This window comes from Carassius gibelio, chromosome A7 (assembly GCF_023724105.1).
Source record: "Carassius gibelio isolate Cgi1373 ecotype wild population from Czech Republic chromosome A7, carGib1.2-hapl.c, whole genome shotgun sequence".
Lineage (NCBI taxonomy): Eukaryota > Metazoa > Chordata > Actinopteri > Cypriniformes > Cyprinidae > Carassius > Carassius gibelio.
Genome location: NC_068377.1, coordinates 24449678 through 24464729, shown reverse-complemented (window position 1 = coordinate 24464729; position 15052 = coordinate 24449678). Strand labels below are relative to the sequence as shown.

The window sequence follows — 15052 nt, the reverse complement described above, 5'->3', positions numbered from 1 at the left end:
TTATTTTATTTTTTCAAGATTCATTTTATAACAACCATTGTGTCAGTTCTTGCTAAACAAGTGTTTCAAAAATAATCTTTAAAACTAAATTTTGAACAGTAGTGTACTTTGGTGACAGAGCACTCCATTTTCAGCATTGATAATAATAATAATAATAATAATAATGTTTCTTGAGCACTAAATCAGCATATTAGAATGATTTGCATGTGATACTGACAACGGGAGTAACGGCTGCTGGAAATTCAACTTTGCGATCACAGAAATAAATTACATTTTAAAATATATTCAAATAGAAAGCAGTAGATTTAATATCACTGCTTTTGGCGTATCTTTTTCTGATCAAATACACAAAGTCTTAGTAAGCATCAAAGATTTTTTCATAAATAACTTTTGCTGGTCCCCAAAATATTACTGCAAGTGGTCGGTTTCTGCTATAATGTTTCAGACTGAACAGATATAAAGACATGCGGTGAGACTGTCATGTCTGAGCTTAAATAACAGTAACTTTACCTCAGTCTACAACTGCAAATTCTGCAAGAAACTCATGAACTAAGGATCACATCACACACCCTAAGCTGCCCTCTGTCTAATCAGACGGATGAAACTAATCTTCTCACACAGACTTCTCCCCCAGGTTCAGTAGGAGTCTCCTCAAGAGCCGCTAGAAAGATTCCCGAACACGCTCGTATCGCAGGATGAGAGAGACGGCAGCAGAGGATGAGTGAGGTTACTGTTTCATCCGGCTCAGTAAGCCCGGTCTAATTTGAGGCCTGAGTGGAGAGGGCACTTGTGTGCAGGCCTGATGAAAGCTCTTCAGAGGAGAGAAAAGAGTGGAGGATTGTATCAAATCACTGGTCGCTCTCATAGAGAAGCCCTTCTCCATCTCTCTCTCTCTTTCTTCAGTGGTGCCACTCAACGGGATAGCCCTTTAATCTCTACCTAGTCAGCGGTTCCCTTATTAAGAGTGAAACTAGAAAGAAACAAAGAAAAAGAGAAAAGAAAAACACACCTTGTCTATGTACAGCCTTTTCACATCAGAGCAAAAGAAATGAAAGAGTGAGAGCAGAACGAAAATCAGTATGCTAGGATTTTGAGTGCATCTCTCCCTCTCCTTCATCCTCTCAGCACTTTTTCTGAGGAGAACTTCAAACTCCGGGCTGCCAGCTAAGAAAGGTAAGCTTTAGAAAGACAGAAAACAGAAAGCAACCAAAGGAGAGAAACAAGGACCGTCTCTTCACATATGCTAAAAGGCACTCTGTCAGTCAAGTTCAAACAGCATATATGGGAACTGAATTAGCTCTGGGTTTGAGGTTCTGAAAGGGCTACTGGACAGGGAGGATAATGCAGACGCCTGACTCACCAAGCAAGGGAACGGAGTGGGTCCATTCGTCATCGTCTGAGGAAGACAATCGACACCAGTCCAGAGCTGAATCATGAAAACTGACACTCCTTTGCCAACAACAAGAACAACTTCTCCTTATTAAAGAATGCACTCATGCTAATGTGAAATAGAGTTCAAAATCTGTCTATGGGAGACTGTAAGGTGTAAGAAAGGCATAAAAGAGGCCCATTTTGATTCATTTTACCACATTTAAACCTTTAAAATTGTGCAGATTTCCCCCTAAACCAGTGAAGACAATGCATTAAAAGTAAAGAACTCTGATGTTCACCCTGTATGGTTCTCACACACATACATATTATATATATATATATATATATATATATATATATATCTCAGTGCCAATTATAAATGGCTCCTATAGAGTCAAGTATACACTTTTAGCCTGTGCTGTTGTGGGCAAACATTGATCGCAATATTTACGGGCAGAGGAAGTGTGAGAAAGTTTAATTTCTCTAAGTTACAGTCATTTTACTTTTAAAGAATGCAGGAGGTGAGAGACAGGCATTTACTGCAATCACTCTCAACGAAACCAGCTCAAACTATCAGAATAAATCGAATGACAATGCACTTCCTTGCCAATAATCCACTTGAGGTCATGAAATCAAAACATTGTGTTGTGCGTCACCAGCTGTGGCTGGGGGACCACAGGGCATATTTGAGTCAGCTGGTCTGTGGTTGCAACAACTATGTCTCTTTTACAAAAACACACACACACCTTCACGTCTCAACTCGTCTCAATCAGTCAGCCTTTCAGCAGCTTGAAACCATGTGGGAACATCTAGATAACACATCCAGTGATCCTGGCCTTTGTCATTAGTCTACATAAGACATAGGAGGTTAATGGGACACACACCCAGACTGTGATTCAAATACAACAATGGTGCTCTCAATTAAACCAACATTCATGATATGTTTTTAAAAAAAAATAATAATAATTTTAAGAATTTTTTTTTAATTATTAACAACTGAACATGATCAGTGCTGACACAGTTTGCTATATACTTTGTTGTGAAGTTGGGAGACTGTGAAAGGCAGGCGGGTCATATTTTGTATTGTTATAAAGATGGACGGTATTGTACGGTTACCGTGACGGTTCTGCTGCGGTCCCATGAAGACGACTCCAGTTCCCACAGTTAAAACAGTACACATTTACACAAAAAGGGTTGGCCAGGATCCGGTTTAAAAAAAGCAGATGTCTTCGGTCTTGGTCTCTCTCTCAGTGCAGGCAAATAAATATATTCATTAGAGAACTGGCTCAACTTGTACAGAAGCGTATCCCCAATTGACTCCGATCACTCATGTAGAAGAAGGTTTACATCAATCTGTGAGTGAAACCAGGGCTGCAGGCTCATTAGGGTGGAGCTCTACAGCAGAAGTAAGCCGTCAATCACTGAGGTGAATCATATCCCATTTCAACAACAGCAACTACAGTGGAGCCACTTGTGGGATCAGTTGGCAAGTTACTCGTCACTTGCGATCCTCACCGAGTCAGCATGTTACAATCACACATCATTATCCGAATTCCTCTTTCCAACAAGACACCACACAATGCAAAGTGCACAGAAATGCAGCACATTTAGTCATTCTCCAAGTTTAATAATCGCTGTCAATTTACAAACATCTCCTCACTCTCCTCTGGGCTGTTTCCGTCGTATTCCGACTTCCACAGGATTCCGGTCTGATCCCATTTTCAATGAACAGATAGGCTCAATAAGCAAAAAATAAAATAAAAAAAATTAACGAAGATTATTCTGGAGCCTTTTAGCAAATGGCCAGCCCAGAGAGTGTGCTTACAAAATCAAAATTAAAAAGTGTGTCCTAATCTACATTCATCAAGCATTGAGGACATGAGGACAAAGAAACCCATCACAAGTATATCAGGACATGGAAATATATATAATTATATATATTTATAAAACGTCTTTATTACTCCATATATACACTTTTAAACAAATTGTCCACGGAGCAGGAGGCTAAAACTGAAGCACTGCTTCATATTATAATCACAGATTGTTCACTTTTTGTAAAAAGGAAGGAACAAAGATGGGGAGAGGGGATGGCAAGGTAGAAATAGGCACACACAATCCCGTGAGCAGACCTAAAGCAAAGGCAAGACAATATTTACTACATTAGTGCTGTCAGGAAGTCCTTGGGACAGTTTGACATGTTTCCGTTTTGATCAGTAGTGGACTGCTCCACTGCTAGAATCCAGGTGTGCTAAAAATAAAAACATCTGGGAAACCGATCCCAACGGATCAACCAGTTCCTAACCTGGGTTCCTACTATAAAAGGAGGAAAAAGTGGAGGAGTGATCCCTTCAATCCATTAAACATCAGGTCCAAAGAGAAGCTCCATACGTAAGTCTTTATATCTGGCGAAGCAGTGAATTCAGTAGATCACTTCATAAACAGTAGCCTTCTTGTCTCCAGATCCTGTCACAATGTACTTATCGTCAGCTGAGATGTCACAACTCAAGACAGAGGACGACTCCTTGGACTGTGGAGGGAAGAAAGCAGGGAAACTATTAGCTGACATAAACAGAGACTCAGTGACATCATGAACCACAGAGCAGCATGTCAACATTACTCTCTTCTAAAGATCAACTGAAGCATTTAAGTCACTCTTAGAGGCAAGCAGGTCACTTAATAGTAAACAGAGAGCAAGTAATATGAAATGTAGTGGAATAGCAGTTGACCGAGTACAACCCCCCCCCCCCCCCCCCTTAGTTTTATTCTTGTTTCAGTTTTAGTCATTTTATTTCAGTCAGTTGGCAAGGCCACAGTTTTTCCCAAGATTTATATTTATTTAAAGCAATAATTAATTTGTATTAACATTTATTTAAAACAAATGTTAATAGTTTTAAACTTTAGTTTAACAATAACAAACACTGATTTAAGACTGTAGTTGAAACCGTTACTGATTTATGATGCCCATTATTTTGACGAGGCCATTCAGAATGGTTGGAAAATGGCAGCCTTGCTTCCTCAAACTTGTGCTAAACCATTAAACTTGCAGAATGTTTGTCAAAAAAAGATGCTGTTTTTAGCAGACTAATGGCCCATTTTATGTACAGCTGCATCTCCACAGCAAAAATAAAAGCTATCACTCAAAGACCCTACTGCAACAGGGATAGTCCAAAAGAAAGCCTGAAGACAGAATCTATCAATCTCACACTAGAAATCCCACAAACACACGTTCATTCCCAATGTATTGTGGTCTGTAGCGAAGGGAGGCAATGAGGTATTGACTGACATACCTGGAAAATGCTGGCACCATAGGGAGTCCTCCAAGCATTCAAGAGGTTGTCCTTTCCAGTGCTCACAAACCATTTACCTTTAGGAAATGGAACAAACACACATGCACTGAGTCAAGGTTGATATAAATGACTTGATTCACTACAGCTAGACTTATTTGGAAGTAGAGCGATCCATTAAGAGAAAAAGAGAGAGCATGCCGGGGGTGGTACAAAGTGCAACTTGGCCCGGCTAAAATGGACAAACCCCACTGAATACTAAAGTAAGGCTGAAGTACTCCATGCAATGTCATGTCTCAGACATATTTCATAGCAAGTCTACTGTTTTTTTTCCCTATGCATTCTCAGGTGCAAGATGCACTACATATAAGGTGAAGTAACAGTACTGTGGTCTCTTACCACAGTAGGCAAATTTGAGGGAGAGGACACAGCTCTCGTGCAGGTGCAGCTGGTACTTGTCAGGCTTGGTGTGATGAAGAACCTCCACATTACTGCTCTCCATTCCCACAGCCAGCCACTCACCCATCGGACAGTAGCCCAGAGAGAAGATCTAGATGAGAGCACAAAGCACAAAGGCAATCGCACACTTATCTAAAAGCATACAGACAATGAAAGCATAAACACTGATTTGGATTATCAGAAACAGAACCGTAAAGAAGTCATTCAAATAAGTCAAGAAAACATTGTGGTACAATGCAATTTATATAGATAAATACACTAGATGTCAAAGTTTTTTTTTTTTTTTTCAAAAATTAATTTTAATTAAACTTACATTTATTCAGCAAGGTTCAGCATAATTGTTTTCTACATTAATTTGTTATTCAAAAGAACCAAGACAGCATAATAATCAGTTTGTTTTTGAAGGATCATGTGACACTGAGGACGGGAGTAATGGCTGCTGAAAATCAGCTGTAAATCACAGGAATAAATTACATTTTAAAATAAATTAAATAGAAAATGCTTACTTTAAAGGGGTCATGAATTGAGAAAAATCAACTTTTACTTGAGCTTTTGATATACATGAAATCATTGTACTGAAATAATATCTTGAACAAAATAATGTCTTCAATGTGGCACACCCATAAACACACATCGTTGCTCGAACTGGCCTTAAAACCAGGGTAGAAAACAGCTTATTACTTATTGATTTTTATGTTTTTGAATGCAAAAACAAGGGGCGCATCGTCAAGAATCTTGTGATACAATACAGGGGTTGTGATACTGTAATCAAGGACATATTTATTTTACATCTTGCTTTAAAGGTTCAGTTTAAGTTTAAAATTGTAATATACAATGTCATAATATTTTGATCTGAACAAAATATTTACATCAGCTTAATATTAATGAAAAATAAAGTGCTTGCACACACAGACACACACACACACACACTATCAGTGTGTGAATGGCAGTATAGAAAATTAAATGCAAATTCACTCCAAAAGTAAAAGTGCACTTCATGACTTGCATTATATGAAAATCTAGTTATGAACGTCAAGGATAATAGATTTTTAGCTATTTTTAGTCATTTAAAGCACACTTCAGCTTTGAACAATTTTCCATCCTTCATTACTAGCAGCAAACTATATTAATGCTAAAATTAGCGGCGTGCCCTTATGCTAGCACTTCCTGTCACTCTTTAAGTTCAGAGATTAGACTGGAATCTAGCGGTCGAGATATAAACTCGAAACGAAACTGCCATGAATCTTGTAGGATCATTATTTTAATTTTTTTATAAATATCGATATCATGATTTTGAGATTCGATACAGTATTGCCAAACAAAATATCACGATATTCACGGTTATCAATATTTTCTTACATCCCTAGTAAAAACCACGCGAACGTCATAAGTGAACCTCAGACAACAGTATAAAATTAACCATTTAAATCATAATATTTTGCAATATTACCGTTTTTCACTGTATTTTTGATAAATGCAGTGTTGGTAAGCAAGTTTGGGGTTGGTAAGCTTTTATTATTTTTGTGTGTTAAAAGGTTTTACCTGTGAAGTAAAGTCATGCTGCTGGAGCTGTCGTCCTTCTCTCAGGTCCCAGGACCGTACTGTGTTGTCCAGACCACCTGTCCACAGTTTGGTGCCATCATGGGAAATGTCTATACAACTTGCACCATCTGTGTGTCCTTGGAACTGCCTACATACATAGATAAGACATATACACATTGGCGTTTAAAGCATCAGAACAGCGTTTGCATCGCTATCCACAAAGAGACACTATGCCATGCAACTCCTGGCTTGCTTCCTACCTGACAAGGGTTTGGTTATGAAGGTCCCAGACAGCAATGTTTCCATCACTGCAGCAAGAGAAGCAGACCTTGGCGTCAGGGCTGATAGCCAGTGCATAGCAGGCCGGGGCAGAAGAGGTGAGCTCGGCTTTGATACGGGGAGTCTGAGAGGCCAAATCCCATATGGTCAGAGTGCTGGCTTCCCCTCCAACGATCAAAGTACGGCCATCCGGAAGCAGCTTACAGGAACGGATATAGTTGTCCCTGTTCTAAAGAGAGAGAGAAGCATGGAACATATGTTTAAAGACAGACATTTTTGGAAAGCTGCATTAAAAGAGGATTTTGGTGAAAAAAAAATTGTGTATTTTAATAATATGCATTAAACATCCCTCTCTAGCCCCTTAATAATCAGGCTGAAGAGTTGAACCAATCAAAATGGCAGGGCTGAAAAGCAGCCATTCAGCTCCCTGTTATTTGCTCTGGCTCCCTAATTCCTGTCTAACCTGTGTTTATGAAGGTTAGTCAAGGAGGCGAGGCGACCGATAAAAGGGCACAGAATGGTAAGTGGGTATTGGAAAGGCTTTTAAGGGTTTTTAGTTGCAGCACAAGGATGAAGCACATTTTCAAATTAGCAGGAGAATTCTAGATCTGTTCCTGAGGGAGATCAATAAGTCCAGGCTTTCAGACAAATTAAATCACTTTATAATGGCCGAACAGCTCATCAGATACACTGCTTTCTGCACTATGGAGCAAGCACAGGGACACAAAGACTGAGGGGGATAATTCAGAGACATCATGGTATTTTCCCCTAGAATGACTTCTCATAGCCCCAAAATTGGTTCTTTATTTAGCAAGGGGATTAAAGGGAAAGATTAAACATAGAAATGTTTTTAAAAAAATTAAAAGAATGTAACTGTACTTCAGAAGAGAATTCTTGTGATTTTGTGTGGATTGATTAGACAACACATACCAGACAGTCGAGTTGTGAGACGGGGCTCTTGCTGCCAGGCTGACTGATGTCCCAGATCTTCACGCAGCCTTTGCCGCCAGTATAGACGTGCCGTGTGGGGTTGCTGATGGTTACGGCGCACACCACCTCACCGTGGCTGAGTGTGTTGATCTGACGGGCATGACGGGGAATACCTGGTCCAATCAGAGCATCTGGAGGAAAAGGTACTGGCTGCATCTGGCCGTCCGCGCTAACGTGGAAGGAGTAGGCCCTATTTATCAGAGCATTAAAGGAGGAGAATGATCAATAATCAGAAATTCTCATCTCACATGTCACATGATCCTTAATGAATCATTCGTTGATTTGGTGCTCAACATTGCTTATTATTATCAGTCAAAAAAAATCTGTGCTGCTTTATATTTTTATGGCATTGTGATTATTTGATTAATAGAAAGTTCAAAAGAACAACATTTATTTGAAATTGATCAAAAGTGCCATTTATAATGTGAGATAAGATTTCAATGTAATGCATTCTTGCTGAATTAAAGTATTCATTTCTTTCAAAAAAAAAAAAAAAAAAAACTTGTTATACATAGTTTGGAGTTTAATAACAGCACTTACGGTTTCCCTCCAGGTATAGAGGTCAGACTTGCTGGCAGACCAGGGGCACGCATGTGGGGATGTGGATCAAAGCCCGCCTGCAACACACAGACATCTTAGTATCTTAGCATTAAAGAGTAAAATGTGAAAAATACATAAGCTGCAAAATAAACCGAAACTAATTTTGTAGTCTAATTTTTCTCTTTATCAGCTCTATTGTCATTGTAATTTATTGTTAATATTCCAGTTAAGCTATCACCTCAAGCCATTATTAGAGACCCCCCCAGGATATATATTACTTCCCATGGCCTCAGCACAAACACAGAGATCCAGAACAAATTCTGCACAAACGCAAAAGGTAATATTGAAACCGAATGCTATTCTAACAGGGTTTGCATGTGAAGCTTGACTTTGAGTTAAGGAAGAGAGCTGCTAAAGGCCATTCAGCGAGAGAGAGAGAGAGAGAGAACAAGAGAGAGAGAGAGAAACCGGAACAGGAAAACAAGCTTCTGCAAACCTTTAGGAATGTATATGCAATCAAAGTAAATAAAGACTAACCATAGGCGAGCGTCCATAGGCAGCAGCGGCTGCGGCACTCATCTGAGGGGAGATGTGAAGGCCATGGTAAACACCTGGACTGGTCAATGAGCCGTTCATCTCTGGGTGGTGACCCATCATGGCAAACGGAGCCCCATATGGTGGCGCAATCGACAATGGCGTACGTAGGGCAGGCGCTGCTGGGAATATATAAGGAAGAAAAGCCATAAATGCATACTCACACTCACAGGTTAATTTTTTCTTTGACTCCAGATTAACCACATGACATCACAAGCTCAGGTAACTGGTTTCAAAAAGTTATTCAATGATCAAAAATATGGTCAAAAGTTTAGACAAACGAGTATGCTTGATGAATGGAAAGCTTAAAAAAAAGAGCGCATTTACAACTTACTCAGTGCTTCTATGCCAGGTGGTTTTCCAGGTATGGGCCTGAGTCCAGGGGTGTTGCTAGTTCCTGGGGTGGGAGCGTCGTTGCGTGGGGTGGGGGTGTTGGACTTTAAACCTGGGGTGGAGGACTTGTCATTCTGAAAGATGAAGGAACAAAGATGGAATTAAAGCTAGCTAAAGCTACATTCCACAAATGCTCAAATCCAGAGAGCACACCCACACTAATCCAGTCAAACACTGACAGCTCATTATAGCTGAGGAGGATAAAGCTAAACTTCAGACCAAACCCTTCCCCGAGACTTCATCCTCTCACTCATCTTTAATCACTCTCTCTTTTCTCCTCTTCCCCTCTGAGGCTAGCTAAGCGCGTTGAGACATTAGCCAAGGCTAGCGGCTAAGCCGCTGTTTGTCTGACAGTAGCTGATGTATTCATGTTACGCTTCAATCTGACATTTTCACTGCAGCTATAAATCTGAGGAGAGGAAGAAGGTCTTGCAAATGTGCAGAGACGCATCACCATCAATGCCCATTCTCTTTTCCCTAACACTTACATGTGGGTGGTCCTTCACTTTAGAGGAGGGGGTACTCCCAGAGGAGGCCACAGAAGCCGGGCTGTTGGGGGCATCTTTCTTCAGTGCTCTGGCCTTATCAAGTCCATTCTCAGGAGGAGAATGAGACGGGCTGACCCTTGGAGTGGCAGGATCCTACAGTGGGAAAGAGAAACTTCAGTTACATAAGAGAGACTAGTAGCTCTCAAAACAAAAATGGGAAACTAGTTTTTAAATATAATAAATAAAATACTAGTTTTTACCTCATTGGACACATCCACGACCAGATCATCACTTTTGTCACCATCACTGTCCTGTATTGTATAAACAACAGTTATAGACTTGAGCGATCCAAGATAGTACTGTATTTCTGGAAGTAACACTGATATGAAAAATAACATTTGGCTAAAACAAAGCTGGCAGTAAATCTGTCAGTATGAACACAATCATAAATTTATAGCATGGACAGTTTATATATACACACATCATAATATACACTCCCACTCAAAAGTTTGGGGTCAGTGTTTTTAGTGGGGTTTTTTATGCTCACCCGGACTGCATGTATTTGATCCAAAATACAGTAAAGACAGTAATGTTGTCAATTATAATTTAAAATAACATCACGATTTTAAAAAGTAATTTTTTTTCAGGACTCTTGGACGGATAGAAAGTTCAAAAGAACAGCATTTATTTGAAACAGAAATATAATGTAACAATGTAAAATTATTTACTGACTTTTGATTAATTTGATACAACCTTGCTGAATAAAACTTTTGGACAGCAGTGTACGTTTTTAACAGCAAAATGAAAATGACTTCATTAGGAACGGACAATATATCCGTATCTTATCAGCCATTAGAGATCACTTACTGGTCTCTGTAAATATTAGTAGAAAAATAAAATCACAAAATGAATGACCACTGAAAATGATTGATTTCTGTATGTGTGGCTGTACTATAAGAATCTTACATATCGGCTCATGTTGTCCTTCTCCTCTACTCTGCGTTTCTTCGGGTCCAGACTATATTCAGAAGAGCCTCTGTGTTTCTCACTGGCCCTCAGGCTGTCTGACGGTGATACTGAATTATTCTGCTTAAAGAAAAAAAAAAAAAAAATATATATATATATATAAAAACATGAAGTTGATCAGCACAAATCATAAACAAAAGCTCATCACTGTGCACTTGGTTTCAATACACTTAATGATTCCCGTAAATAATGCCACATTTATAGAATTTGTACACTTTGCACTTCAATACCAAATCAATACCCAAACTAATAGAACCCCCTGAATATCACGTAGCATACATGTATTTATATATGCAGGTTTATTACATTTTAAAGAAATACTCCATGTAAGAGCTCCTCCCTCAGTATAACATAACAGACGATTTAGGTTCAGCTCATTAGCTGCAGACAGTCAGATATGCTCAGGATGGCCCAGGCTTTCAGCAGCACAAATACAAATATCAGAGGTGACATGGGTCCACTGGTGGCTTTGAACGAGCCATGTGTGTAAATTCCTCGCTCGTACAAGGTAAACACAAAGAAGCGAGGGGGTTAAGCCCCAGGCCCTGTTAGATCACACCCTGTACTCCCTGGCATGGAGGAAAGGAGAGAGCGTAGGTCCTGCCAAGCAGGCAAGTCCAGGCCCCATGAAGCAAAGCAGGCGGGACAGCTGAGCAAACTATCCCTGAAGAGTGAGGCCTCTAAACCAGCCTGACCACACCACGCTTCAAACATTCTGGGCTAACCTCACAGCACTGGGCAACCTGCACCAAGCATTACACAACGCGCCAAACTGGACAGCAGGTTCAAGCGAAAACTAATCCCTGTGGCACAGAGGGGGGAGAGACAGAGAGAATAACAGTGAAATTCAAAGACCAGACAAGAATAAACTGCCCCTTACCATGAGAGTTAACCAGCCAGATGACGTCTTGTTTTCCTACCCTCCTGCACATGCCCACCTCTACTAAAACACAGCAAACCTTTCAACACAACTAATGGGCCTTAAAAGGGAAGGTGAGTTTAAGTACGCCTCTTTCACTCCACAGCCCTCTGCCAAGACCACTTGCTGCCTTAAGCTCAGTTCACACTACATGACTTTAAACATCTGCAGATCACGGTACTGTTCAGAATACATGACTTGCTGTCTGTCTTGAAGTCGTTATAGTGTTCACAGTCCACACTAGACAACACTACGTAAATGATTCACAACAGGGGGTCACACACTACACAAGCTGAAAACAACTCTGTCACACAACAACTCTACATGGTCCACAAACCACATCATGATGAAAACCCACACGAGAATTAGAATGGGAACAACACGAATTAAGAAGTGAAACAGGAGTGGTTTATTTAAAAATGGACATTAGGAAGAAATCAGTCCGACCTGTTGGCGAGCTCGTAACTTGGAAACCGGGGTTAAAATCCTGTAGTGTAAGCTAGGCATTAGAGCTACACAATCAAAATAAAAGTGAAATCTCAATACGGATTATTGCAATTATCAAACTGCAAATGCTGTGGATTCAATTAAATATAAATATATGCACAGTGAATTACAGAGTGAAGCGTTCTGTGTACAAGCAAGCATCGGTCTCTCAAAGTGGTTTGCTCCAAGTAATGAGATGTGAGTTTGGGTCGCTCATAATGTGTATTTGAAAACACAGCACACACCAATCATTTATGAATAAGCTGTGGTCTTAAAAAAAAAAAAAAAAAAAAAAAAATTAAAGGGGTTCCTACGGATTTCGGTCCAAAAAGCTTGATTTTTTTATATTTGAAACATATTAAATGAAAGCACCCATAAATATTAGTACTGTAATTTTACAGTTGTGCTATAAAATAAAATTATGACCCACTATTTTACAGTGAATTACAATAATAATATTTCCTATTTGTTTAATGTTGTAAATTGCAAAAATCCAATTTTGACAAATTGTGAAGCCCTTCAAAAAAAAAAAAATAATAATAATCGACAGCAAACCTGGAGCTTCTTTTTAAATAATTCTAATAGTATTAATAGTAATAATAATAATAAGAAGAAGAAGAAGAAGAACTACTGCATTTTTTTAATCCTTACTTTTTTAAAACCACCTAATACAAGTAAGTATACTTAAACTACTTAAACTGTGTGTAGGTACCGTAGAAGAAAGTCAGGAAAGCGGAAAAGACAGGAAAGGAAGATGGAAGATCACATATCCCAGGATGCACTGAGAGTGGCAGCGGCTGAGTGGCGCTAGCACTTTGAGCAAGGCTGGGCAGGCGGGCATCATCTCTGGCCCAGAGAGTGTGGCACTGCCAGTGCATGATCTCAGTGCCAAGCCCACACTCTCGTCTGACTGACAAACCTCTATTCATGCAGAGAGAGAGGGGAGATAGATGAAAAGGAGGATGTGGCTGGGCCAAAGGAAGTGATCTCCAGGCAGAAGGAAGCCCAACGCTCTCCTGGAGGCAACACAAAGGATTCCCGGCATCTTAAACCCCACTCACAAACACTCTACAACAATCTCAGTGTTGCTTTTGTCCCGTTTTCCCCACCCCCCTCTTCTGCTAATCCAAAAGTAATAAACAGACCTAGACTGCTCTCTCAGCCTGACAGGGGAGCATGTGTGTGTGCGTCTCAGCTGCGGGTTTAATAGGCTGACCTTTTAAGACAGGCTTAACGTGACTCAATAAGCGAAGTCAGAGCAGTGCTATCAGATGACCCATGACAACAGGAAGTCCCGGCGGGCAGAGAGCAGGATGGACGCTGCTGCACTAAGCGCTAATGAACAGCAGAGTCTGATTTCTGCAGGCATGACTGCACCCATTCACACTGTTGCCCATTCAACACACACACACACACACACACACACAAAACACACAAAACTCTATTGCCAAGTAAAACCTTTCTGCATATCCAGTTTAAGAGGTGAAACGGGGTAATCCAGCCTTTGGGAGATAGGAAGACTTTAAGTGGTTGTATGGAAACTGCAAATAAACACGACAAGAGAAATGCACATAGGGACAGAACAACAGCTGTGGAGACAGAGCCAAACGAACAAGTGAAAGAGCAGTTAACAAAATTGAAGAAAAGAGGCACAAGGAGAAACAAAGGTGGAGGCAATGACACATAGTTGAATGAGTCAGGTTTATCTGAGCCAGGAGCCGGAGACATGAAGAGTGGGTGAGGACAAATCCTCTAAGATAGAGAGTCAAAGTCTTTTTTAATTGTGATGAAATTATAGCGCTGCTAATCCCTGGCCTGTGCTTTTGCGCATTTTTTACCTGGATTAAAAGTAGGATTATACAGCAGGCTCCCTTCTCCTTTTTATTATTTTTTTATAGGCTTAGTGTGCCCTAATGCTGCCTGCTCCGCTCTCCTCACGCTGTTAATATGCCACTGACTTCCCTCTTCATCAAACATCAGGACTTAAAGGAATAGTTCAACAAAAAATTCTGTCACAATTTACTTCATGTCACTCCAAACACAACAGGAACTAGGGATGTCAACGATTAATCGATGATCGATTAATTGTCGATAAGAGATGCAATTGATTAAGGCTATCGATGGTCGGTTAACCGATTCAATGTTGGGCTGCGTGCGGCTCATGCGCACTCAACACGTGCGAGCGGCTGTGAGTGACGGTGACGATATATAAAAGCATCATCATTCATTCACAATGTACAAATTAAGCTTTTAATGTGATTTAAACTTTAAAGTACATTAAAATAGAAACAACATAAAAGTTCTTCAACATTAAAAGCAATAGAAATGTAGTTACTAATCATTTCATCAGATAACTGTTTTATATCATGCGCTTTGCAGGGCTGCGCTTTGCAGGGCTGCGCTTTGCAGGGCTGCGGGACACAGTGACAGGACAGGTAGTCTATTCATTGCTACAACTTGTTAATTCATTCCTACGAATTATTAATGTGGCAATTGTCCATGTTTCATTAATTTTGTTCCCTAAATAACCCATGATTTAAGTGAAATAAGGGAACAAATTAATAAATCGAACGAATTCTTAATTCATGAAATCTTTAATTTCCCTTCCCATGTTTAGGCCTACCACAGTAAGAGATGCGAAAACAGTTATTAAAAGCGAAAGATAATAAAATAAACCTGGG

General features: G+C 40.0%; 1 protein-coding gene across 17 annotated transcripts in view; it reads right to left on the bottom strand.

Moving 5' to 3' along the window:
* Positions 1-2977: 2977 nt before the first annotated feature.
* The window catches only part of LOC128016906 (transducin-like enhancer protein 3-B), a 31583-nt gene continuing 19508 nt past the window's right edge, over positions 2978-15052 (bottom strand). For 12 of the 17 annotated variants that reach the window (XM_052601843.1, XM_052601844.1, XM_052601836.1 and 9 more), the window contains 12 exons: positions 10907-11026; positions 10201-10251; positions 9941-10093; positions 9394-9526; positions 9003-9181; positions 8466-8542; positions 7866-8115; positions 6917-7164; positions 6657-6804; positions 5055-5205; positions 4659-4735; positions 2978-3898 (listed from right to left, as the gene is read on the bottom strand). In XM_052601843.1, coding sequence (XP_052457803.1) covers positions 3791-3898; positions 4659-4735; positions 5055-5205; positions 6657-6804; positions 6917-7164; positions 7866-8115; positions 8466-8542; positions 9003-9181; positions 9394-9526; positions 9941-10093; positions 10201-10251; positions 10907-11026 — 1695 coding nt within the window. In that variant the 3' untranslated portion in view covers positions 2978-3790. The remainder of the gene's footprint in view (positions 3899-4658; positions 4736-5054; positions 5206-6656; positions 6805-6916; positions 7165-7865; positions 8116-8465; positions 8543-9002; positions 9182-9393; positions 9527-9940; positions 10094-10200; positions 10252-10906; positions 11027-15052) is intronic. The other 5 variants (XM_052601839.1, XM_052601852.1, XM_052601854.1 and 2 more) reach the window with 1 other exon arrangement.